This window comes from Rhinatrema bivittatum, chromosome 3, assembly GCF_901001135.1.
Source record: "Rhinatrema bivittatum chromosome 3, aRhiBiv1.1, whole genome shotgun sequence".
NCBI lineage: Eukaryota > Metazoa > Chordata > Amphibia > Gymnophiona > Rhinatrematidae > Rhinatrema > Rhinatrema bivittatum.
The window spans coordinates 292127151-292154493 of NC_042617.1; the positions used below are offsets into that span (position 1 = coordinate 292127151).

General features: G+C 44.9%; 1 protein-coding gene across 1 annotated transcript; it reads right to left on the reverse strand.

The window, feature by feature from the left end:
* Positions 1-1683: 1683 nt before the first annotated feature.
* CELA1 (chymotrypsin like elastase 1) lies at positions 1684-27201 on the reverse strand. The gene is made up of 8 exons (XM_029594962.1): positions 27112-27201; positions 10288-10370; positions 9981-10081; positions 8653-8778; positions 4053-4189; positions 2873-3018; positions 2545-2694; positions 1684-1837 (listed from the first exon to the last, which is right to left on the reverse strand). The coding sequence occupies exons 1-8, from the start codon at positions 27149-27151 to the stop codon at positions 1820-1822; spliced, it is 801 nt and encodes a 266-aa protein (XP_029450822.1). The 5' UTR covers positions 27152-27201; the 3' UTR covers positions 1684-1819.
* Between the last annotated feature and the right edge of the window lie 142 nt (positions 27202-27343).

Genomic DNA, 27343 nt, shown 5'->3' on the forward strand with positions numbered 1-27343 from the left:
AGGCACATCCATTTGAGAGTCCCTTCCATGCGATTAGCCCCCCGTTATATTGGGCCTTTTCCGGTGCTGCGACACCTAGGTCCTGTGACTTAACTTCATTTGCTGGCAACTTTAAGGATCCATAATTCTTTACACACGTCCCTTCTGAAGCCGTTGGTCCTCACTTGGCCTACTCGGAAGGTTCCTGAAGCCCTTCAACCCAGGGCAGTGGAGGAGACTATATACCAGGTGCGTAAGCTGCTTGATGTCCGAAAACGAGGAAGCAGATGGGAATACCTCCTGGCTTGGGAGAGATTCAGGCCTGAGAATTCCTGGGAGCCTGCTAAGAACATCCTGGATAAGACTCTTCTCAAAAACATTCACTCTGAACACCTGGGAAAACCCAAACCTTCTAGGGGGAGGCCTAAAGGAGGGGATACTGTTATGGCTGCCGGACTCGGTGGTCCGCGACCGGGGCCAGGTGTCATGGCCGCCGGCTATGGCGGTCCGCAACCGGGGCTGAGAGCTTACCCGAGGCGTCGGGCCACCTCTGAGGCTACTGCAGAGGCAGGCAGTCCTCATTAACGATATCTTCGCGGCCGCTGCCGCTGCTAGGCCCGGCCACATGACTCCTTCTCGGCCAGGCTGACTCCTCCCCCTCTGGCTCTGCATAGAGCCGCGCGTGCGGCTGAAGATCATATTTAAAGGGGCCACAACAGGAAGTTGTCATGGCTCCTCCCAGGGACTCCTCCCATGGTTTTAGTATATAAGACAAGGTCTTTGCTGTGAGTTTTCCCTTAAAATAGGTAACTGAGTTCCCAGTTAAGTTCTTCTACCCAGCCTGCACCTATGTCCCGGGGGGGGGGGGGGGGGGGGGGGGGGGGGGGGGGGGGGGGGGCAGGTGATCCAGTGGTGGATCTCCAATTCTTTCTCCTCTCCCCAACCTTGATTCCTTCTTTGGACCTCTCAGTGGGAAAGGTCTATTGCTGATAGAGATCAGGCACACTGTCCAGTCTCCAAATGTGACGAGGGGGTGACAAAAACCTCCTCTCAACAAAAAGAGGAAAAAAATACTTTATTCAACTGTCCTGAAAACACTTCTAGCTGTGCTACTGTCACCTCAGTCCTTAGAAGAGTACTGGCAGATCTTCATAGCCCTGGCCTCCAGATCCAGGGGACGGCCATCTCCAGAAGTAAACCAGGCTGCACTCCAGCAAAATAACTCACAATTAAGAAATCTTAAATAAAGTCTCTGCTCTAACTCTGAGGTAGATTCTTAATAAGCAGGTAGTGCCTGGGAAAGACTTTCCTTCAAAAATATCCTCAGTGAGGGAGTAGGCCTCATTAAAAAGGAAAAACACGCAAAGAGCTCCTCTCGCTTTAAAACCTAAACTCAAATACCACACCTTCTCCTATCCTAGTCCCTGCTTATAAGAAAGGTCCACCCACTCCGGCAGCCTCTGGAGGAGGTGCTGAACTGTGGTGTCCCTTCTTGTGGGATACTGGGCACATCTGGTGGTGAATCGGGGGGTTGCCACCTACATCTAATTTATGATTGCTTATGTTCTTTCTTATTTTCCTCATTTGGATCCTTCTAGTTTATTAAAAATGTCCTTTTGGCTTTGACAGCCCTTTTCCACTCACCATTTACCCATGCTGATTAGAACCCTCTGGGACACACTGTGCAGAATAAGCAGAGGGCAGTGATTTCAATATATATCTTTATTGATTTTGCAGTTTCTCATGCAATGAATTCCACTAATGCAACTTGATGTGACATAACCAATACACTGGTTCCATGTGCCGAGGTCCTAAAGGACTTTGCTTTACGCTGGTAACTTCAGTTTGAGTTGATGGTCTGAAAATAAAAAGAAGAGACTCTAATAAACATAAACACTTTTACATAATATTAAAGAAAACATCACATTTTCAGAGCTGGATAAAAGACGTGTCTGGGCTCCGTGATGAATGCAATAAGGGAGACTCCATTCTAGTGTATGAGGGAGAATCCATTGCAGTGTGTGAGGTCGGTGAAAGGAGGAATGTCAGAGACACCACTGAAGTCCATGAAATCTGTACTGAGACTTCAGTGAAATGAATGGGTCACTGGAGAAGGGAGACACTATGACGTTCCTCTGGGAGCACAAGGCCTCAGCACCTTGGCTTTATCCCTCTGCTTAGTGCAGCCCTTCAGCTCTGTGTTGTTGTACAGAGCGGCAGTGACTTATAGCCAGGGCTTTTATTTCAGTGGGAACTCGCTGGTACTGAATACCCAGCACTATTTCCTCCATCTGCTTGATTCGCACAACAAAAAACAGTGCATCCTACATGTAAGTACCGGCACCTTTTTTTTTCCCCAGAAAGGAAGCACTGCTTAAAAGCTTCATCAGAGCAAGGATGAAAAGGCTGTGAAATGCAGAACATTTAAACTTCTTGTGGATTTTGCATTAATATTACAGCATTTTGTACTGAGAATGTGATTAAAGCTCAAGAAAAAGAGCCTTACTTTCCAACAATTTGTGTAAATATGTATTCATGCCAACATTTGGCGCAGAAAGGACTTACGTTGTTGATCCAGGCAATGTAGGCAGATACACGCGTGAAGACCGTGGGCTTCAGGTAGGTGTTGCAGCCACTGGCAGCCACGAAGCTGGTCACACCATGGACATAGTACACACCATTAACTGCACAGTTTAGGGGTCCACCAGAATCTCCCTGGGAAAAGTGGAAAGGGTGAAATCATGGGCCGTACAGGAAAAGATCTCAGACAGGCCTCACATCATAGCACACTTTTTATCTGCTGCAGGAATGACTCTGTGCCCCTGTGCCCATCCCCCTGAGTCATCCAGGTCCCGTAAACATTCTATTTTCATGACGTTTCTGCTTGGCTTACCTGGCATCCAGCACGAATCCCATCTCCTCCAGCACACACCATGGTGGATTTTACGGTGGAACCCCAGTAAGAGGAAGAAGAGCAAGTTTTGTGATCCACTACAGGAAGAGGGGCCTGCTGTAGGGTAGCTGATACCTGACCATTAGCTGAAAAAAAAAAAAAAAAAAAGAAATCAAATATTTGCTGTAGAACTTCCTGGGATCTCAAGGATCATTTATGCAAGCAGTGGAAGATTTTTAAAGGAATCTCATCAAATAAAGGTTTGCAAGGGCCACAGAAAGAACGATGGTAGACTCGCTGCATAAACACAGTTCTAAAACAAACATATTCTTCTTTCATTAGATTTGGGAGGAATATGTAAGTTAACTTTCAACACATTAGATAGTTTTTCTAGTAATAAAGATAATTGGCTTCTGATGTCAATATTCAAAGTTTTTGTGCATGGAACTGTTTGCGTTATGCGCACAAAAAACCGAGCTTTGAATTTTGTCCCCACTGAATGCAAATATTTGGTGTGCAAAAAACAATTCTGCCAACAAATTTAAGTAGACACAAAGGGGCTGTCAGTGGAGGTGTTCTTGATTGGGGCTTAACTATAACCAAAGAGCACATAACCAGCGATGTCTGGTGAAAGTTACACACACAAGTCTGGCTAGAAAAATCACAGTCCCACTTTTACCCGGATAGAGTCCCGAGTATATTCAGCAGAAGACTTGTATGCATAAAGTCCCGCTGAGTATTTGGGACAAGCTGCACATATAACTTTTCCTGGCTAAATTTGCTGCTCACCGCATCACTGAATATTGACTTTGGTGTAATGACATTGCAAGAACAGTAAATGAAGTCAGGAAGCCTGTCTGAAGTATAATTGCAATATAATTCAATTATGAGCAGTGTATACACAGAATAATTGAGTCAGTGTATTTGTAGTGTACCTAATTAAGTGTAGCTAGGTAATAACAATGGGGGAAAAGATCAATAACGGATGTGCAAATTACCCCCATAAAGTATAAGTACAATGTAGCTGAGTTTGAACATTGTATTTTCAGCGTCACTAACTATAAAGTGCATCAGGAGTGGGCTGTAATTGCAGAGAAAATTATGGAGAGTTTATTGCTAGGTGCAGTTTTCACAGTACCACCGGTATAATTATTACAGCATCGAATGTGGAAACACTCACTGCGGGTCATGCCCCAGCCGGTAATGGTACATGGGTAATTGTTAGACAGCACGTCGCCATCCCTGGGCAGGTTTGCAATCTTAACGTAACTGTTCAAAACTGCGTTCTGGGAGAGACGGAGGACAGCGATGTCATAGCTGCAAAGGGGAAAAAAAAAAAACACTCAGTGGGGAGTCAACAAAGGGAAAATATGCACTTCAAGAATAGGTTAGAAACAGACAATGTGCAAAGATGGGAAACTGACAGCATATGCAGTGCTGTACAAGTTAAAGACAGATAACTTCACTACAGGGTAGCAATGATAAGCATAGGACATACAGGTACAATATGGAAGGGGAGTTCTTACCCTAGAGAGCTTACATGTTTATCATCAAGAAAGTAATTAAGAAAGCAAAAAGCCAGGTGGAAGAAAGGGTTGCCAAAGAGGTAAAGTGAGATTTCAAAACATTTTTCAGATACATCAGAGAAAGGTCCAAAGTGGAATAGTGAAATTGAAAGGTGAAAAGGATCGAAGTGTGGAGAGAGACAGAGAAACGATGGAAATATTAAACAAATAGTTCAGTTCGATGTTCACTAAAGAAGACCCTGGAGAAGGATCGTTGCTAGTTAACAGGACAGAGGATAGGGTGGAGTAGACGAAGCTCCGTTTATAGAAGCGAATGTATGAGAAGAGCTAGGAAAACCGAAAGTGGACAAAGCCATGGGGCCTGATGAGATTCAACCCAGGATACTGAGGGAACTCAGAGATGTGCTGGCGGGTCTGCTGCATGACCTGTTGAATAGATCCCTGAAACAGAAGTGGTGCCAAGTGATTGGAGAAGAGCGGCGGTGGTCCTGCTTCACAAGAGTGGGAGTTGAGAGGAGGCTGGAAACTACAGGTCGGTTAGCCTCACCTCAGTGGTGGGAAAATTAATGGAGACTCTGCTGAAGGAAAGGATAGTGAGCTATCTACAGTTAGGAGAATTGCTGGACCCGAGGCAGCAGGGATTCACTAGGGGAAGGTCTTGTCAAGACAAATCTGATTGACTTTTTTGATTGGGTGACTAAAGAATTGGATCAAGGAAAAGCATTCAATGTCATCTACTTGGATTTCAGCAAAGCTTTTGATATAGTCCCACACAGGAGACTTGTGAATAAAATGAGAAGCTTTGGAGTGAGTGCCAAGGTGGAATGGTCTGGTTGATAGATAGAAGACAACGGGTGATGGTAAATGGAATCTACTCTGAAGAGAGAACGGTGTTAAGAGGAATGCCATAAGGATCGGTGTTGGTACAGGTCCGATTCAATATCTTTGTCAGCAACATTGCGGAAGGAATAGAAGGTAAAGTTTGTCTTTTTGTAGATGATACTAAGATCTGCAACAGAGTGGACATGCCGGAAGGAGTAGACAGAATGAGACGTGATTTAAGGAAGCTTGAACAGTGGTCAAAAATATGGCAGCTGGGATTCAATGCCAAGAAGTGCAAAGTCATTCATCTGGGGTGCAGTAATCCAAAACTGTTGTATGTGATGGGGATGAAGGGTTGTTGAGCACAGAGCAAGTGAGAGACCTTGGGGTGATAGTGACTAGCGATCTAAAGCATTGTGACAAGGTGATAGCTAAAGCCAGAAGAATGCTGGGCTGCATAGAGACAGGAATAACCAGTAAGAAAAAGGAGGTGATAATCCCCTTGTACAGGTCCTTGGTGAGGCCTCACCTGGAGTATTGTGTTCAGTTCTGGAGACTATATCTCAAAAGGGACAAAGACAGGTTGGAGGTGGTCCAGAGAAGGGCAACAAAAATGGTGGGGGGTTTCCATCAAATGACTTTTGAGGAGAGGTTGAAGGACCTAAATATGTATACCCAGGAGGAGAGGAGGTGCAGGGAGATATGATAGAGACCTTCAGATACCTGAAAGGTTTAATGATGCACAACGGTCAAACCTTCTCCGTTGGAAAGAAATCAGTAGAACTAAGGGTCACGAAATGAAACTCCAGGGAGGACGACTCAGAATTAATGTCAGGAAATATTTCTTCACGGACGGGGGTGGTGGCTGCCTGGAATGCCCTTCTGGAGGAGGCGGTGAAGACAAAAACGGTGCAAGATTTCAAAGGGGCATGGGATAAACACTGTGGATCCATAAAGGCTAGAGCAGTGGTTCTCAACCTTTTTTTGGCCAGGACACACCTGACAGATGATTCTCACATGCGTAACACACTGAACATGTGACCATCACGGGGCTAAATGTAAACATGCACTCTGCATCCACAGGAATCCCCTCAACCCCCAGCAATGAGTACAGAGCAGATGTAGGGCATTACCCTGTACAACTTGCCATACAAAAAATATATTCTGGTTCTGATGACATCTCAGTAAAAGCAAAACAAACTCTCTTTACTACCAGGCACAATAGCCTTCCTTATGAAAAGACAGTAATTTACCACTAATGCATATCCTATTGAGAAAACACAACAAATAAGATTGATACAAATGCCTACATGCTAGTAAAATACCTCACCTCGGTCACACACACAGAACTGACCTTCACCAAGTACAGAAAAACCACAAATTATAAATATGGAGACAGAAACTAGAATGGAAAACCAAAAAAGCCACTCTACATGCAGTGCGAATCTGGAGAAATGGAAAGAGAAATATAGGACCTAACAGACTCTCAGGATTTTTAATAATGCACACAAACTAACCCGCACAAAGTTACACCTGAATTATGGAACAGACTCAAACAGTAACAATCCTATCTAAGAAATACAACTATTAAACCAGGCCCTAAACACTAATACAGTTCCTATTGGGAAAACAGAATAAGCCAAGCGGCTATAGAGCCCCACACAGAAATAATTGTAAAGCTATACTAAAAATGTTACAAAACAGCTGCTGAACAGAATAATATCCAACAATTAAAAACTCATAAAACATATTAAAACATGTCCAAATATCAATAAAATATTTCTAAACAGCAGACATCGCATAATACCCAACACGTAAAATGGCAGTCAATCAAGAAAATTAAATTTAAAAAACCACCTTTACTTACCCTCTCCAGCAACTCTCCTACTCCTTTCCCTTCCAGGCCAATAGCACTCACCAGAAGCAGCAAGGGCTGCTGAAGCTCTGTCCTCACAGTCCTCTTCCTTAGCGCCCACAACCAGTCACTCACACACACACACACACACACACACACAATTAGACCCCATGACCAGTCTCGGTGTCTCTCAGACCAGTCATCTTCCTGACCAGTCTCTCTCTCTCTCTCACACATGTTCTCTTATATACAAGCTCTCAATCACACACAAATGTTCTCGCACCCATTCACACCACCTCTCACCCAGGAACCTATTCACACCCACAAGCTCTCACCCAGGTTTCCATTCACACCCACAGACACAGGCTCTCACCCATGCATCCATTCACACCCACAGACACAAGCTCTCACCCAGGCATCTATTCACACCCACAGACACAAGCTCTCACTTAGGCACCCATTCACACCCACAAACACAACTCTCATCACCCAGGCACCCATTCACACCCACATACAAACTCTCACCAAAAACCTCTTCTTCTTTCACTGCAGGGATGGGCTCCAGTTCCGCTGCAGCTTTACTCAGGTGGGCCTTCTTTATTCGCCGCCACAGGGATGGGCTCCCTTGGTAGCCTCGGTCGGGGTCGGGTTTCTTCTTCACCGCCATGGGGATGGACTCCTGTGGCGGCCTTGCTTTGTCGGGGTCGGGTTTTCCTCTTCGCCGCCACGGGGATGGGCTCCTGTGGCGGCCTTGCTTCGTTGGGATTCGACACTGCCATTCCTCCCACTCCCCGGGCTATGCGATACCTGCCTCACCGGCCAATCAAAGCTTCCTTCCTTCTTCCTACTCCCACTGGCAGGTAGAAGGGAGGAGGCTTCCGATTGGCCTGTGCGGGGGCAGGCAAAATGAAGGAGACTTCCCATTAGGCAGTGGAGGTAGGAAGCAAGGAGGCTTCCAATTGGCCCACGGGGGCTGGAAAAAGGGAAAAGGAAGTTCAACGGGGCAGTGGGACACCGGGAGACGTGACACACCTGCCGGTGTTTGGCAACACACTGGTGTGTCATGACACACCGGTTGAGAAGTGCTGGGGCTAGAGAATGGAAATGAGGGAAAAAGAGTGCATGGGGGTAACTTGCTGGTGTGGCAGTTATCAATAAGCCTTCACACTGTTGATGCAACTCCATTATTATTCTTGGCTTTAGCAGGCAGGGGGAAAAGAGGAAAGGGGGAATTAGTTTCAGATAGCAACCAACAAGGACATTGAATTTTACGGACTGGGAAAACAAATAAGCATGGTGGGAACTTACTGATGCAGCTGTTGCTACCCTTACCAATAAACCCTATACTTGAGATGCAACTCCAACATTGCTCTCTACTTCAATGGCAAGAGGTAACAGGGAATTGGACTCAGACAGCAACCAACAAAGGCCCTGACTTTGACGGTTTGGGAAACTAAGTATGGGGATAACTTATATGTTGCGTTTGGTCCTTTTCTGCTGTCATTTCTATGATTCTATATATGTTTCTATGCTCAGTTTATATTTAATGTGTATGTTGTTGGATGGAGGTGTCTTACCCTGCAGCAACATTATTGGTATTCCAGTACTGATGAATGAAGATTCTCTGCACCGATATGACCTGCTCAGTTCCTTCAGTCTGATAAATATTGTGGTCTCCGAGAACCACACGGAAGTTCATGTTCCTGCAGAAGATAAATAATAACATTTCTGCAGAAATGATCCAGCTGACACTCTACACTTGACTCACAGAGCTACCCCCAACCTAATCCTGACCCCAGTTACCAATCCCATCTTGATTACCATTATCAGTCCCTCCCTTCCTGACCCCTACATCAAACCCAACCTGAACCTGACCACTAGGGTAAACCTTACTATCACTACTACCAACCTCACCCTAACCCTGACCTCTATTCCCAGTCCACCTAATCCTGACATCTACTACCAACTCCACCCTAATCCTGACATCTACTATCAGCTCCACCCTAGTTTTTACCTCTACTACCAGATCCACCATAAAGCTAACACCTTTTACCAGTCACACCCTAATCCTGACCACTACTTCCAGCCCCATCCTAAATTTTAACCTTTCTACTAGCCTATCCTAACACTGACTCCTAGTACTTGTTTCATCCTAATTAATTCCTCCAACCAGTTACTCTAGCTCTAACCTCTATTACCAGTTTCAGCCTAATTGATCCCTACCACCAACTGTACCCTACATTTGACCCCCTACTAAGTGCCACCCTACATCTGACTCCCTACTATTAATCCCATCCTAACTCTGAAAACTAACACTATTCCAACACTGAACCTGACTTCTAGAGGTAGCCTCACTGTGACCCTAATCCCTAATCCTACCCTATACCTCATCCCTGCTACCAATATCAGCAGCCATTTTCAAGAACTGAAAGGGGTAAAGGTAGTGGTGCATCAGGCCACCTAGCAATCTGATTAGTTGGCAGACTCTATGAGGTCGATATTCAGAGCATGTTTAATGCTAGATAAATGGATAAGTAGGAATTATCCAGTTATGTAGCAGCCACTGAATTTCTGGTTATGTTCAGCGGCCGCTAGAAAAGTCACTTATCAAGCTATCTTAATAGCCAGGTAAGTTGTGGGTAGGCAGTGGGCAGAGCGCAGCAGTACTACTTTGTCAGATAAGTTATCCGGCTAAGTAGCAATATTCATTGTTAAAGAGATAACCTAGAAGGATAAGACTTAATCCTCCTAAGTAGTGCTTACTACAGGGATATTCAGTAGCATATCCGCACTGCTAAATATTCCATTTAAGTTAGCTGGATATGTCTAGCTGGTTAACTTCGAAAAATGGATAGCTTTTAAATATCTACCCCCTCCCCTATATGGCCATAGGCTTTTATAATACCTGTCTACACAGTGAGCTGCAGTGAGCACCCAGTTTGCCCGGATGAGGGTCCCGCCACATGTGTGGTACCAGCTTCCACCACTGTTATACTGCAGAGAAATCTGAAAGGAAATGGGGAAGAGGCCAGTTACAGGATTTCAAGAAGAGAAAAGACATTCTAATCACATTCTAGATTTTCTTAGGGAATCTAAGCAGACGTGTATAATTATAGTTTGGACAAAGCTAGAGTTAGCAGATGGCTCCTGTCCAGCAGCGACAGGCTTTTTATTGAATATAAATATTGGTATTCATCAAATGGTGCACCTACCTGAGATGGCCATGCATTACGGTTGGCTTCTGTCCCCCCTACAACGCGTCCGTTCTCTTCCAGATAGTCTTCAAAGCAATGTCCTTCAGAGACAAAGACAATCATTACTGCAAGAGCACATGATATGAAAAAAAACATGGAGTCTTTCGTGCCTAAAAAAGCGCTCAAAACCTGGCTATTTGAGCAGGCTTACACGACAGGCATTGGTTAAATTTTTAGCTTCAAGTTAAATTTTATTTACCATAGTTTTTTACAGCCCACTTTTATTTTATAATTTTATATTTTTTATTGATTTATTAATTGTATTTATGACTATGAATTTTGTATTATTCTTTTTATGTTTTTTATTATTTTGTTTTATGATTACATATCATTTTATGTTTAGATATATTTTATTGGGATTTATATTTTTTTAAATGTTTGTAAACAGTTGTGACGGCTAGTCTAAACAACGTTATATAAAAGCCTAATAAATAAATGGGTGCCATTCCAGCTCTCATCACCAAGTGAGGGTCAGGGAGTCTGTGGGTGCCATCAGCTGGCATCTGTAGTCCAGTTTCAAGTGCACGACTTTTGACATGACTAACTGTATAACCAGGGGCAATTATTGATATTCTAGCAGAGGCTAAAGATTGAGTGGACATGGAGGCTGAACTTCCTTCTCCCCTAAAGGTGCTCTCTCCAGGTACTTGCTGGGCTGAGCTTCTGTGTGGCTATTTAGAGTACATTTAAGGATAATCTATTTGTCCTAGAGAGTGATGAGTCTGTGGAATATTTATTCAGAGTGTAATAACTTACAGTCTTACTTGTCACTCACCACTTTCAAAACATTTTATTTTCATTACTCTTATGCATATGTGAAGTTATTATTTTTTTAAATCACAGTTTCATGTAAAAAGGGATTCACAGCTTGGAAAACTGAGGGTGGTGTCAGCTTTTTCGTTGCCCAAAGCCAGTTTCTTTCTATAGGAGAAATTTGAGAAGATACCAGTCTAGACAGTTTGTGTCAGAAATTTATCCCCAACGCTAGGAATAAAATTCCTAAGGTTGTGAAAAGTGCCATGGAATTCATAGCGTCCTCAGGATATAAAGGAGCTTGGTTTAGTGACTTATATGAAGGAGAGAGTACCCAGCCGCTGGCTCCCTCTAATATGTTGGGGCACTGAATCAGTATTGACTTGAAGGGCAGATCACCACCTATCACCATGCTGGGCTGCCTGTTACTGGACCAGTGACTCAAATGTTCCTTGGAGATATCTCATCCAAGCATTGTCCAGGGCTGACCTGCTTTTGAATTTCATAGGATCTGAGTCTGTAATAGTGTGCTATCACTTACCCTGAGCACCAGCTTTACCTCATTCCTTACCCACAGTGAGTTATAGGAACAAAGTAAAGCAGTGGTATTCCTGATGGTCCTCAAGGGCCACAGATGGGTTTTCAGAATATCCCTAATTATGCATGTGATAGATTTGCATGTAATCAAAATTGTGTGCATGCAGCTCTATCTCATGCATATTCAATAAGGATATCCTGAAAACTCAACACATTTATATCCCTTAAGGACCATTATTTGAACTTCTCAGGTGATGGAGATTTAGTAAAAAAAAAAAAAAAACCAAACCCATATATAAAGCTGCAATGAAGAGGGATATGTTGCTTGTGGGAGATTTTAATCTTCCAGTTGTGGAGTGGAGCATTCCCCCTATGAAACTGGCTAGAAGTAGAGCGATCCTAGACTCCCCTCAAAGGGCTCTCCTCAAATAAATGGTAACAGAACCCACAAGGGAGGAAGTGATACTGGACTTGGTACTTACAAATGGAGAAAGTATTTCTAATATCTAGGTGCTAGAGCTCAAGCAAGTTAGATGTAAAACATTAATAAAGCTGGCCAAGAGAGAATTTGAGAAGAAACCTTCCATAGAGGCAAAAACTAATAATATTCTTCTTTTTCAAGTACATCAAAAGCAAGAAGCTTATGAGGGAGTCAATTGGACCATTAGATGACCAGGAGATTAAAGATGCATTCAGGGAAGACAGAGCCATAGCATAAAAACTAAATAAATTATTTGCTTCTGTCTGTACAGAGGAAGATGTTTGGAATTGGTACATACTCACTCTGGAAAATATCTTTGAAGGTGATGATTCAGAGAAACTGAATCCAACACCTGATAAATTGGAAGATATAATAGAGCAACATGACAAACTAAAAATTAACAAATCACCAGGGTGTTATTCACCCCAAAGTTCTAAAAGAAGTCAAATATGAAATTGCAGACCTATTACTAGCAATCTGTAACCTATCATTAAAATATGCTACCCTCCATGAATGTGGCTAGGAAATCTCTGGATTTATCTGGAGACTCTGGGATATCATTTACATTTCTGGTACCCCAGAGACATAGCTCAGATCTATGAGTGCTACAAACTTGACTACATAATAGCTCCTATTGCCCTTTCAACATCACAGGCTGCATCTTTCTCTCTCACCCTATTGCCAACAAAGACAGAACCAGCACAGAGCAGCCATTAGGACTGTGGCAGCATGGCCAGCTCAAGAGGAAAAACAGGAAGGAAGGTACTTAAGACTGGAGGGTGCTTAATGGCGATTAATTAGGGGGTTAAAAGAGGAAACCCCACCAGCTCTTAGGGAGCACAAGAGAGAAGCGTGTATAGCCCCACAAATTTCAACCTCATTGATGGGCATCCCTAGCAAATCTCACACACGCACGCTCAGCTCCAGTAGCTGTAGTCCCTGAAAAAGAGCTTGACAAGCATGCTCATTCATAGGCATGGCGGTATACATTGACTTATAGTATCTAACAAAAGCATCTGATATAGAAGGAGTAGTAGTGAGATTCACCGATTGTTCCTGAATACGGGTAATAAGCCCCTTGGGTTGACCAGTAGAGTTCACCAGTCTAGCCAAAAATTTGCCAGATTTGCCACCCCACTGATAAAGTTTATATTTGAGAAATGATATGTTCTGCCGTGCCTTGAGATCTAACAGAGAATTAAGTTCTGCCCAGGCCACCTCTAACTGCTCCTTGGTGGCCTGTCCAAGATCCTTCACTTGAGCCCGGCACAGTGACTTAAATTTATTTTTGAAACCTTTATTTATAACATTATTCATATAAAAGGAAAACCAGCAAACATTGCATTTGAAAATGATGCACATTTTCAACAGTCACAAAGGTTAGGTCCCCCCCCCCCCCCCACCTCTCCCTTGGCTCCCTCATTAAGTATTTGTCCATTTCCATTGTTCTGTACCAGTTCCTGGGTCGTTTACAGGTATCCTTATCTAACTGCTTGTTCCAAGTTCGCCGGGTATGTGAGATGTCCGTTGGCCCACAGTCTTGATGTTTTAATCTGCGTGCATGAGGGCTAAGGATCTGCAGTCTGCTCCTATTGCTGCCAGTAGGTTACTGCCGGCTTTTGCATTTAGGGACATAATGTAAGGTTTCCAGGTGTTGAGAAATGCTTCATATTTCTGAGTCGACGAAGACTGTTTAGCGGACATGTGTTCGAACACCGCCAGTTTGTGGAGGTTTAGCCGCCAGAGTGTGAAGGATGGTTTTGCATTTGTTGTCCATTGAGCTAAGATTGGCAAGTAGGAATGCTTTCGCCAGAAATAAGCGTTGAGGCCAGGCCGTCCAGGATACTCTATCTCTGGAGGAGTCAAACAAGCAGAGGGATGTTGATAGAGGGACGGGATTGCCCATCAACTTCTGTAAGTAATTTAGTAGGATTGTCCAGAACCACTGTATTACTTCACAGGACCAAAAACAGCGAATGTATGTCACCCTACTCACCTTGCATTTCTGATATGGGTCGGTTGAGACCAGTTTATATCGGAAAGCCATGGCTTGGGGAATATATAGGCGTTGTTGTTGCAGTCCCGGTCGCTAGGCTAGCGACCGGGTCCTTACCTTTCTCCTGCCTCCCCCGGTCTCGCTGCAATCCGTTGCTCCTGGGGCCTGCAGGGCCGCATGGCAGCGTCTCTCTCCACGTGGAGACGCTGCCGAAGGACGATTCTGACTCCTCCCACTGCCAGGCAACGCGCGCGCGTGAGCAGGGGGCTCTTAAAGGTCCAGCACCCGGAAGTGCTGAACCGCCCTGTTCCTGACGTCAGACGCTGGCTGGCTATTTAAACCATCGTCTGACTTCCTTGCTTTGCCTTTGCAACGAGGTCGCTCTCCTGAGTGCTTAGTTGCTTCCCAGCGTTGCTTTCAGCCTTGGTTCCTGCTTGTTCCAGCCGTGCCTTGCTTCCAGCTCTGGTTCCTGCTTGTTCCAGCCGTGCCTTGCTTCCAGCTCTGGTTCCTGCTTGTTCCAGCCGTGCCTTGCTTCCAGCTCTGGTTCCTGCTTGTTCCAGCCGTGCCTTGCTTCCAGCTCCGGTTCCAGCTTGTTCCAGCCGTGCCTTGCTTCCAGCTCCGGTTCCAGCTTGTCCCAGCCGTGCCTTGCTTCCAGGTCAGGTTCTGTTTGGTCCTGCTGTGCCTTGGCTCCAGCTCTGGGCTCCACTTGCTGTCTACATATCCTGACTCCAGCTCCGGTTCCTGATTCTCCTTTGTCTTCAGCCAGCCACGAACCTTGGTCTTCTTCACGATTCTCCTTTGTCTTCAGCCAGCCACGAACCTTGGTCTTCTTCACGATTCTCCTTTGTCTTCAGCCAGCCACGAACCTTGGTCTTCTTCACGATTCTCCTTTGTCTTCAGCCAGCCACGAACCTTGGTCTTCTTCACGATTCTCCTAAGTCCCAGCGACTCGGACCCCTACGGGCTCCTCCTGGGGGGGGTCTCGGGTTTCCAGGGTGAAGACGCCACCAGTCCGCTCCAGCTGAGTGCCGCCTCCCGGCTTATTAACTCCTGTGGACGCTGTCCACCTCAGCCGGCCCAAGGGTCCACTATTGACTTTACTCATAACATAACAGTTGTAGGAATTTAAATTGAGTTTCAGGGATTTGGATGTTTTCCAAGACTTTGGCCAGGGATTTGAAGCAGGCTAACAGGGAGTGTGAAGACCACTGAAAGTCGAGGTCCTTGTTCCAACTTTCCACTAGTCTGGCAGTATAGTCGGTGTCATCGAGCAACAACAGCTTCTTCCTCATGCTGGCGCAGGTCACTCGTTGTTTGTGGCCCGCAAAGAACTTGAAAACGCTGGATTGAGCTGTAATCGGTAGGTCCTTCGGTAGGTCATGACTTATGAAATGTCATGCTTGGAGATAGGCATAGAAGTGTTTGTGGGATAATGTGAATTCCGATTGCAATTCTGAGTAGGGTTGAATAAGATCACTGTCATTGAAGAAGAGCTGCCGAAAGGTAGACAGCCCTTTCTGAGTCCATAGTAAGAAAATTGCGTTCTCTCGACCGGGCTGGAAGCTTGAGTGACCAATGATAGACATAAATGGCGATGATTCCCATGGCACTTTTAATTTACTACACAGGTGTCTCCAGGTTGTGCAGCAAACTTCAAAGAGAGGGAAGGACTGTATAGGGTTGGGCAGGACAGCCACTCGTACATGCAGAAGATTCACTAGTGTATATGGCCTGCACCACTCTTGTAGAATAGCTACTGGTGAGTACACTGCAGCCCCTGTTATTCAGTCATACACATGTCGTAGAAGACAAGCAATGTTGTATTCTTGTACATTTGGGCAAGGTAGACCTCCCCTATGCAATGGTATCATCATTTTACGTAAACTTAGTTGTGCTCTTTTGTTTCCCCAAAGAAAGCCCCCTAAGGCCCTAATCAACTCAATAATATGTTTCCTTTTAATCCACACCCTAGAGCTCAATGTGCAGAGAAGGTGGCTGTTATAGGCTGAAGAACCACTAACCTAGTCTGCCCTTGAAGCCCTGGACTGTTCCTGCAGGGGTTCCCCAGCCTCAACAACTATCCTGAGCAAGAGAGTTCACTCTAAGAGAAAGATTGTTAACTTTATTATAACACTCTGAAAAAGAAACAGAGAATCTGGCAACAAGATCCTACAAAAAGTCAAAGGTTACTACAGCCGGTTAAGATGGAAGAGAGAAGCACCTTGCTGTAAATAACTCACCCACAGCAGGGGAGCCAAAAGGCTGGATATCTATATCAGCCAATGCTACCACAAATGGTAATTGTGGAGAGAGAGAGACACTCTTTCCAAGGCTCCTAGCTCACAGAGCTCAGCCTCCCAGCCTGCTTCAACTGCTATTGAAGATGAAATGCCGACTGCTCCTTCCACCAAGGCACCACCATGACATCATCACTCCATGCCTCGGAGGCTCCAGGGATGTCTCGATCCCATTCAGATGGCAGCAAACAACTATCAAGCGGGCTTAATGAAGCTACCTCCCTGGTCGAAGAGGGTTCTTCTTCATCCGCTTTGAAAATGGGGCTCAGAGTCCACTCAACTGGACTGGGAGATACAAACTCTGAGATGGAACATTGCCTTGGGCAGGGGAGGGGGGGCTTAGAAGGAAAGACATACATTCATTCTTTCCTCTTAGATGGTATAACTAGATAACTAAGAAGTACAAAGGAAACTGTGGAGCGGTGAAGAGTTGTGTCAACTCATACGGCCATCTTGACTCCTCGCCCGTGTGTTTTTTATTGTTTTGATTATTTGTTCTTTGACTTTGTTTATATGTGGCTAATAGATGCACATTTGTAAACTGCCTTGGGTATTCCATTAAGGTCTGGAGAGCTGGTATAAACATTTTTTATAAATAAATAAACTAGAGAATATATAATGCCTCAGTATCACTCCATACTGCAATGGGAACTAGAAAAAGTAGAGAAAAGGGCAAAAAAAAAAAAGATAAAGGGAATGGAATGGTTCCCCTATGAGGAAAGGCTAAAGAGGTTCCGACTCTTCAGCTTGGAGAAGAGGTGACTGAAGGGATATGACAGAGGTTTATAAAATCATGAGTGGGGTGGAACAGGTAAACAGGGAATGCTTATTTACCCTTTCAAATAGTACTAGGACTAGGAGACATGCCATGAAACTAACTGGTAGCAGATTAAAAAACAAATTGGATTAAGTATGTTTTTTTCACTTAACGCACAATTAAGCTGTTGAATTTGTTGCTGGAGGACAGGATCAAGGCATTTAGCATAGCAGCTAAATGCCTTGGACAAGTTCCTGGAAAAAAAAAGTCCATAAACCATTATTAGCCAGGTAGACGTGGGGAAAACCACTACTTATCCCTGGGAGTGAGCAACAAGGAATGGATCTGCCAGATAATTCCTGCTGATCCTGGATTGGCCACTGTTGGAGGCAGGAAGGTAGGCTAGATGGATCTTTGGTCTGACTCAGCATGACACTTCTTATGATCCACCGATAAGGTTTTTATTTTATTAACTTTTTATTTATAGACTTCAAAATAAATTTACAAGAAAAATCTATATTAGAACTTGTATAGCAATTAGGCCGAAAACAAAACACAACAAACATCTTTATTAATCATAGAGCAATGACATAAATACAGAACGAAATCGAGTTCACTGGAAGCAGAAGAGCTAGGGCCAGAGCACAATAAGGGAAGAAATAAAAAAAAAAAGAGAGAACAAGGAAATCCGGGCACACACCAGATTGTCACATCTCAAGTACTGAAGACATTAACGTCACCGTCTTTTATCTGGAAACATAAACTAACCAGAAGAGACCACATCCTGCAAGGAATATTTTCAAATGGTCTGGCTCAGTAAAGAGTAATTTTGAAATATCTTTTGAACAATTGTGCATCTGTGTAGTTTAATGGAACAATGACAAAGTGAGGTTACACAAGGACAGTACTCCTGTACTGAGCTTCTTTTAATAAAAAGGGAAGGACTTTAAGAAGGTGCTGGCAGGGTAGAAAATTCTTTGTGAAGCAAAGGAACAGTGGGCCAGATTAAATGCAGCAGCTACAGTAAGGGCAACACATCTTTGTTAGGAGCGTTAATAGAAATTAGTGGTGATTTTCTAAATGAAAAAGGTACAGGGCTGGGTCCAGCGGCAGACTCTGCCTTCCGTTCCTTCCGAATGGCCCAATGGGGAAAAATAAACAAGTTTAAAAAGGTTCCGGTTTGATGGCCGGGCAGCAAATCAAGACTGGCAGGAGCGGATGAAAAGATAGCTAAGACAATAAAGCAAGGTGAGAAGGTTTTCAGGTAGGTCAATAAAGGAGGAAGGGTAGGGGTGGGATTTTGGGACTGAGAGGAAAAAAGGAGGAATGCATGGACAGAGAGAGCTGAGAGTGTTTAGATTCTGCTCTCCCCGAGATCATGCCTGGATTTGCCAGTGGGGCACACCAGGCCTGTGCCTGGGGCAGCAACAATTCTGGAGCAGGAGAATTGCTATTTCCTAGCTATGATTAAACTCACTCAACAGGGAACAACCCTCTGCTTCCTGATCCATGCCCTCCCCCCCCCTCCACCAGGTAGTGTGCAGAGAACAGGAGGGGAGAAGAGTGAGGCTGGAAGGGACAAATCGGAGCAAAGAAAAGCAGTTCTGCTCCCTAATCCACATCCTCCCCTCCCAAGAAGTACAGAGTGTAGTAGGGGGAAAGGCGAGACTTGAGGGGACAAAGCAGAGGAAGGAGAAATTGCTCTGCGGTCTAATCTAGCCTCTTCCTCCTCTCCTGTTACTGCCATTGCTCTCCTCCTGCTGCCTGGGATCAGCTGCAGTGATGAGGCAGGAACTGGGAATGAAAGGGGGAGTGGGGGCAGGGGTGGAGAGGAGGGGAATGAGAGGAGGATTATTGTGGTGGGGGGCAGAGGAAGGGCCTGAGAGAGAGAGATCATTTAGAGGAGAGGGGGATCTCCTGCCTCTCTCCCTTCACTCATTTGCCCTCCCCACCTTTGCTGGTGCTGTGTGCGGTGCCCCAGAAAGTGCTTTAGAGCTGCTGCTGCTGCTGCTGCTATTCCCCTGCCTCCTGCAGCTGATTGGTTCTGGTGAACACAATGAGCTACTCAGCAGCGAGAGGCAGGGAAGCAGGCATAGGCTGAGAAACCTTCCTTCCTGTACTTGCTCTTGAGCTGGTCATGCTACCACAGTCTTAATACCTGCCTTGTGCTCATTCTTTCAGGCTGATACAGTAAGGACGCGGTAGAAAGAGTGCGGTAGTGCCGGGCGCACCCTCGTTTGCCATGGGCACAGTTCGGATCACATACCGCTCGATACAGTATTTAAATGGCATGCAAATGCAAGCCGCGTCCAAAGCGCATCCAAGAAGCGTCCATGAAGCGCAATCCATTTTACTGTATCGAGCGTTATACAGCGCCTATACAGTATCCTGGGTGCGCTGGTACCTGTCATTTCAAATGTCATTTGAAATGACAGGTACCATGAAGTGGATGGTTCTCCTACGCTCAGGCATCGGGGATTGCCAGTCCTCTCTCCCCCCCTCCCGAAGCAAGGCGCAGGGTGAAAATCGACTCGACATGTTATTAAGAAAAAAGAAATTGTAACTAAAGTAAACTTACTGCATGCTTCCAGCAGCCCCAGTCCTCTCTCCCCTCCTCCCGAAGCGCCCACTGCGGCTCCCCTGCCTCCCGGGGGCGAAGGCGCATGAGCGCACACCGTGACCTGAGCGCACGGATGGACGTCAGAGGTCACGGCGTTCGCTTATGCGCCTTCGCTGCTTGAGCGCCCAAATTGGACGTGCGTTCATGCACCTTCGCCGGCGTTTGGGCGCTCAAGGGTCAGGGGTGACGTCACAAGCTGCAAGATGGCGCTGGGGAGGCAGTGAGCGGCGGAACGGAGGGAGGCAGGCAGGCAGGCGAGCAACAGAGTGAGAGAGGAAGAGGCAGCCTGTTATGCTGGGACCAGCAATGGGAGCTTCTATAGACTGTCAAGCCTATAGTACCCAAAGTTTTGAGCTATGCCTCTGGAGCATGGAAATTTAGATAATTATATCCCAGAGACTCCAGGTGAAATCCAGAGATTTCCTATCTAATTGCATGGTGGGTGAATAGGAAAAAGCAGAAATGGTAAACAAATATTTTTGTCCAGTATCCACTAAAAAAGGAACTTGAAAAGGCTCACCAATAACTGAGAAAGGTACACATGATGGTGGTAAAGTACAATGCCATTTACTGAAGAAACAGTTTGTATGGACCCAGCAAAGCTAAAAGCGGACAAAGCTATGGGGCTGAATGGGAAACATCCTTAGGATATTAAGGAAGGTTAGAAAGGCCCTGGTGGATCCACTGTGCAATCAATCTCAGAAGACAGGAGTGGTTCTCCAACACTGGAAAAGGCCAGATGTCATCTCTCTTCGTAACAGCGGTAATAGGTGAGAGGCTGAAAACTATAGGTTTGTTAGTTTGACCTTGGTGATGAGAAAATTAATGGGGACACTAATGAAGGAAAGGACAGTGAAATATCTAGTGGGTTGCGCGGTCTGATGAAAGGGAGATTGTGTCAAACAAATCCGCTTAATTTATTTGATTGGGTGACCAGAGAAATAGACTGGGGATGTGTGCTGCATGTGGTTTACTTGGATTTCAACAAAGAGTTTGGTACTGTCCACATAGGAGGCTCATAAATAAACTGAGCAGCTGGGGGAGGGCGGGCCACAAAGTGATTTGACTAGATTAGAAACTAACTTACCGTATAAGGGGTAAAAATAGCACGTCGAAAACGTGCGGCCAAACCGGGGCTAAAGGTGCGCTCGGCCGAGCGCACCATACTGAATCGGCCCGAACATGGGCAATAGACAACAGAGGGTGGTGATAAATGTCTGCACACCTATGCAGGAGGAGGAGGTGGGCAGTGGCTGGGTCTCTGAGCACGCTCCAGCTCACAAGCCCCACGCTGGCTTTCTGTATCATCACTACTGCTGCTGCAGCTCCAGGGTGGAGGACTATCAAACCCCCTTTGAGCTTGACGCAAGGTGAGGGGAGGGTGGGGTGGGAAGAGTCATATGGGGGGATTAAAGGGGGAGGAAAAGCCAAGAAGGATAGACAGTCCTCCCCCTGGACTCATGGATCTTCAGAGGGGCACTCCCTCCTCCCTCCACTGCTCTTGGATTTTCCACTCTGGGAGGAAGGGGGAAGCCCTCTCTGAAATATTTGCTTGAGGGTCTGGAATTTGAATTCATGCAAATGGCCTTGGGAAACTATCATAGCCCAGGGTAGGAAGGAAAGGAGGAGGCGTGGGCATTATATGTAAAGAGCAGTATTAAAGCAATAGCGCTGCTGGGCTTACGAGGTAAGAAGGCACTGTGGGTTAATCTGGAAAGAGGGAATGGAACATCTATTTATACTGGTGTAATATATGGACCTTCATCACAGATAGAGGAGTTGGATAGAGATTTAATTTTGGATATTCACAGGATTGCTGTGAAAGGGGACGTGCTGCTGCTAATTTAATTTTCCAGATGTTGATTGCGACATTCCAACTGCAGTACCTTCTAGAAGCAGGGAGAGCCTGAATTCTCTGCAAGGGGAACTGTTCTCTCAACTGGTATCGGAACCCATATGGGAGGGGTAGATACTGGACCTGGTGCTTACCAACAGGGACAGTATTTCTGATGTTGTAGTGGATGATCATCTGGGAGTCAGTGACCATCAGATGGTGTGGTCCAATATTAGGATGCAAGAGATGAAGGTTCATTTTAAGGCAAGGGTCCTAGACTTCAAAAAACTAACTTTCTCAAATTGGAGGAGTACCTCAAGGACTCGTTAGCTGAATGGGAAAATCTAGGGGACATAGAAGGGCAGTAGGCAAACTAAAAGGAAACTAATCTTTTTATTAGAAATGTAAATAAAGGGAAAAAGAAAAAGAGACCATTATGGTTTTCTAAAGAAGTAGCTGAAAAGGTAAGGGAGAAAAGGTAAGCATTCATAAACTGCAAAACATCGCAGAAAGAGGAAGATGGATTATAGTATCTGGAAAAATTAAGAAACACTGGGAAAGTAGTCAGGAATGCGAAAATTCAACTAGAAGAAAAAATAGCAACTATGATAAAACAGGGGGACAAGACTTTTTTTTTAGATTTGTTAGTGATAGAAAGAAGTGCCAAAGTGGCATTGTGAGACTCAAAAGAGAAAGGGAGGATTATGTAGAGTCTGATGAGGAAAAAGCAAAATTGCTTAATAAATATTTTTGTTAGGTGTTCACTGTGGAAGGGTCTAGAGCAGGATCACATAAAACAAACACAATTAAGATTAGTGTGGTAAACCACAATCAATTTTCAGAACAGTGTGTTTGTAAGCAGCTAACTAAACTTAAAGTAGATAAGGCAATGGGGCCGGATGGGATACATCCAAGGGTCCTAAGGGAACTTAGAGATGTCCTGCAGCTCCGCTGGATGACCTTTTAGAGTCTGGAGTAGTTCCGGAGGACTGGAAAAGGGCAGATGTCGTTTCTATTCATAAAAGTGGAAGGAGGAAGCTGGGAACTACAGGCCAGTTAGTCTGACCTCTGTGGTGAACAAACTAATGGAATCGCTGCTAAAGAGGAGGATAGTGCAATTTTTGGAATCCAGTGGATTGCAAGAGCTGAAGTAGCATGGGTTTACCAGAGGTAAATCTTAGCAGACGAATCTGATGAATTTCTTTGATTGGGTGACCAGAGAGTTGGATCAAGGGAGAGCACTAGATGTAGTGTACTTGAATTTCAGCAAGGCCTGTGATCTGGTTCCACGCAGAAAACATATAAATAAATTGTGCACCCTTGGTATGGATCCTAGAGTGACTGACTGAGTTAGAACCTGGGAAGTGACAAAGGGTAGTGGTAAATGGAGCTTTCTCTGAGGATGGGGGCACATGAGGTTTAAAGAGAGGAATGAGGAATAAGACCCAGATGCAGTTCAAAGGTCTCAGGAAATAACAACCTGTATGGAAAGCTTTTGATTCTAATTGTTTTTACAGTACCTTTGATCTTAGCCTTTACTATTTCCTATCATTTCCCATACATGGGTCCAAGACCTTTTAACCCCAATCACATCAAGAGATTCTATATGTATGCTAGGTAACACGAAAATACCAAAGCACTGTAGTGACGTGTGCTCAGAGCTCAGGAATGTTTTAGGTACCAGAGAAACTGCGAGAAACTGCGAGAAGTAATACCAAATAAGGGCAAGGGGGAAATGGGTGTGACAGAGATAAGAATGGTATAAAGGTTTGGTTAGAACAAAGAAACATTTGACTGGCATCTTCTTTCTGCTACTTTGCAGGCAGCAGATCCCAGTACACCTACAGAACTCTTTGTACTTTAACAATGCTTCTGTAGTTTTTTACTTTTACTCCTTTCAATAATAAAAGTTCTTTATTTGTACGAAGACTGCCCAAGTTGTTATTTAAGAAGAACTAGATTAACATAGCGGTGTGCCTCAGGGATCAGTCCTTAGACAGGTTCTTTTCAACATTTTTATGAGCAACGTTAAGGGAAGGGCTGTCGGAAAAAAATGTGTCTTTTTCTCAATGATACCAAAATCTGTAACAGGCTGGTCAGCCAGGAAGGGGAGTGGAAAATATGAGAAGGAATCTAGCGAAACTCGAGGAATGGTCCAAGGTCTGGCAGATAAGATTTAATGCTAAAAAATGCAGAGTAATGCTTTTAGGATACAAAAAGCCAAGGGAAAGGTACAGTATGGGAGGTAAAATTCTTCTAAGCACAAAGGAAGAGTGGGATCTGGGGGTAATTGTATCTGATGATCTTAAGGTGGCCAAAGAGGTGGATAAAGTAACAGTAAAAGCCAGAAAGATGTTTGGCTGCATAGGGTGAGGAATGGTCAGAAGAAAAAGGGAGGCCATATTGTCCCTGTATAGGTCCCTGGTGAAACCTCACTTGGAATTCCATGTACAGTTCTGGAGACCGCACCTTCAAAAGGATTTAAATAGGATGGAGTCATTTCAGAGGGTCACCACTAAAATGGTCAGTGGTCTTCATTCTAAAGCATATGGGGATAGACTTAAAGATCTAAACATATATACTCTAGAGCAGGGGTGGGCAATTCCAGTCCTCGAGGGCTGCAAACCAGTCGGGTTTTCAGGATACGCTTAGGGGGTCATTTTCAAAGGAGTTACGCATGTAAATGTGACATACTATCGTAGCAATTTTCAAAAGCTATTTACTCGAGTAAAGTGCACTTACTTGAGTAAATCCTATGGACAATTCAATGGCATATATTGTAGCAATTTTGAAAAGCCCACTTACTTGAGTAAAGTGTATTTACTCGAGCAAAAACCAGTTTTGCTCGAGTAAATGCTTTTTAAAATCTACCCCTTAATGAATATGCATGAGAGAGACCTGCATACACACTGCCTCAGTTGTATGCAAATCTATTTCATGCATATTCATTAGGGGTATCCTGAAAACCCAACTGGTTTGCAGCCCTCGAGGACCGGACTTGCCCACCCCTGCTCTAGAGGAAAGGTGACATTGGGGGAAATATGATAAAGACATTCAAATATCTCAAAGGTTTCCATGCACAGGAGGTGAGCCTTTTTCAATGGAAAGGAGGCTCTAGAATGAGGGGGTCATGAGATGAGAGTGAAAGGAGGTAGATTCAGGAGTGATCTCAGGAAATAATTCTTTATAGAAAGTGGTGGATGCCTGGAACAGCCTCCCATGGAGGTGGTGGAGACAAACACAGTATCTGAATTCAAGAAAGCATGGGATAAATACAGGGGATCTCTAACAAAGTGATGAGAATTATAATGCTAAATTAATTGGACGTTTGGGCAGACTGGATGGGCCATATGGTCTTTTTTTGCCGTCATGTTTCTATGTTTCTAATATTTTTGTGGTTGTGATACTGCAGGGTGATCAGTAGGAAAAGTTTATCTTTTGCGGATGACGCTAAGATCTGCAAGACAGGACATCCCTGAGGCTGTAGAAAGAATGAAAAGCGATCTAAGAAACCTTGAGGAGTGGTTGAGTGCTAGAAAGCTAAGGTTCAAGGCAAATAAGTGCAGAGCTATGTATGTGGGGTGCAGAAATCCAAGGGAGCATTGTGTAAGGGGGGAGAACTACTCAAGTGTGCTAAGCAGGACCGAGACTTCAGGATGATCACATCTGATAATCTGCAACAGGTGGTGGTCAGAGGAATGTTGGTGTTGCATAAGGAGAGACTAAGCCAATAGAAAGAAGGCGATGATAGGGCCAGCGCAAGGGTATTAGGCGCCCTAGGTGGCCCTTTAGTCTTGCACCTCATCATCCCATGTACCTACTGGCAACAGCTCCAGTTTTTTTTTTTATCAGTGCTGGCAGCTGTGGTAGCTCTTTTTTTGCCAGCAGTTACCAAACATAGCATTCCCTTCTCTCTCTTCCTCACCTTCTGCCCGGCATCCTCTTCTCTTTGTCCTCTGGCCATAGTGCCCAGCATCCCCTTCCTTCTCTCTCTGTCCAGCATCTCTTCTCTCTTTTCCTCCAACATTCTCCCCTCTCTCCTCGCCACACCCTGCCCAGCATACCAGCATTACCCCAATCTTTGCTCTTTTTCCCTCGATGCCAGCATCCTGTATCTCTCTCCACCCTGCCACCAGATCAGCACAGTCTCTCGCCACCCCACCACCCTGCCATTCATCCAGCCCCTTATATCTCTATCCACCCTCCAACCATTCAGCATTCTCTGTCTCCACTCCCTCACCTGCTCAGCACACTCTCTTGCCACCCTACCCACCCAGCACCCTCTCTCTCTCTGTCTCACCCACCTAATTCCCTCTCTCTATTCAACCCAAAACTTATCTAGCATACATTTCCTTCTCTCTCCCCTCCTAATCACAGCAGCTCTAGGCTTTTAGCTTCCTGCAGTCTTTGGCTACAGGTAGAATGGGCCCCACAATTGGCCTGGGCCTTTTATATATTCTCCGGCCTCTGGCAAGATAGGCTTTCAGCCAGTGGCCAATGCAAGCGTTTTGAGAACTTGCAGGCCGTCATGTTTAACATCCTGACTGCTGATCTCTTGGCACACAAGATCAGCAATCATAGAGTGCTGGCTGCATGTTGAAAAAAATGCTTGTAATCGGTGCCGTAGGCTTCTTAAAAGTGGATAGGCAGCCTCCAGAGGTTTCCTGGATTTTGTCACCTCCTCCAAAAAAAAATGTTGCCTCTCAAGCAACAGTCTAGCTTACCTAACGGAAGAGCTGGCCCTGAATGTCTCTGTACAAGTTGCTGGTTAGATGCTCTGGATGCCCTGTTTCCAAAAGGATAAAGACAAGTGGAGGTGGTCCAATGAAGAGCTACCAAAACAGTACACTTTCTGCACCAAAAGGCCTAAATATGTATACACTAGAGGAAGTTGGGGGGGATTCAATAAAGTAGGGGTAGCTAACTCCAGAACTCAAGCACCACAAATAGATCTGATTCTTAAGATATCCACAATGAAAATGCAAGAAATATATTAGCATACAATGGAGGCGGTGCATTCAAATCTATATCATGCATATTCATTGTGGATATACTGAAAACCTGATATGTTTGTGACTCTTGAGGACCAGAGTTGGCCACTCCTGTTATAGAAACATTCAGATACCTCAAAAGGTATAAATAAAGCAAAAAAAAAGCAGACATTTTTTAATGGTAAAGAAGTTATAGAGCAAGAGGTCATGATACGGGATTCAGAGGTAGCAGGCTCGAGGGTAACAACAGAACATAGTTCTTCACGGAAAGGGTGGTGAATGTGTGGAGCAGCCTCCTAGTGAAGTAGCAGAAGAAGAGGAACAGAATTCAAAAAGGCATGAGGCAATTGCTAAAGAGCAAATAGGAAGAGAGAGAGGGATCAACTGGGAGCCTATGGGCAATATAACAGGAATTAAACTGCTCAGGGACTAGAAGGCCCTTTCGCTCCTTACCTGCTGTCAGAAATGTTCTGTGTGCCTATGTTTCATTAAAGACCAACTAAAGTAATGACTTACCACTAAGGACGAATGTAGCAAGAACCAGAAACTTCCACATGGTAACTGAATGGCGGGTGCGGCGGGACTCTCTCAACAGCTCTGCCTTTATAGTCCTTGGCCTTATCTACTGAGAATCTGTCCCACAGCTCCTAGCCACCCTGCCACTAGGTCTGATGTAACACTATTTCCCTGCCCTGCTGGGAAGATGAACAGGTGGCCCAGAAGTAAGGCTGATAACTATGTTTGCCTA

Coding starts and splice junctions, on each gene's coding strand:
- CELA1 (XM_029594962.1), bottom strand. CDS start 27,151: ATGTGGAAGTTTCTGGTTCTTGCTACATTCGTCCTTAGTG. Junction 4,190..8,652: donor ACCAATAATGTTGCTGCAGG/GTAAGACACCTC, acceptor TCCCCTTTGCAG/CTATGACATCGCTGTCCTCC. Junction 3,019..4,052: donor CGGCTGGGGCATGACCCGCA/GTGAGTGTTTCC, acceptor TTTTTTTTTCAG/CTAATGGTCAGGTATCAGCT.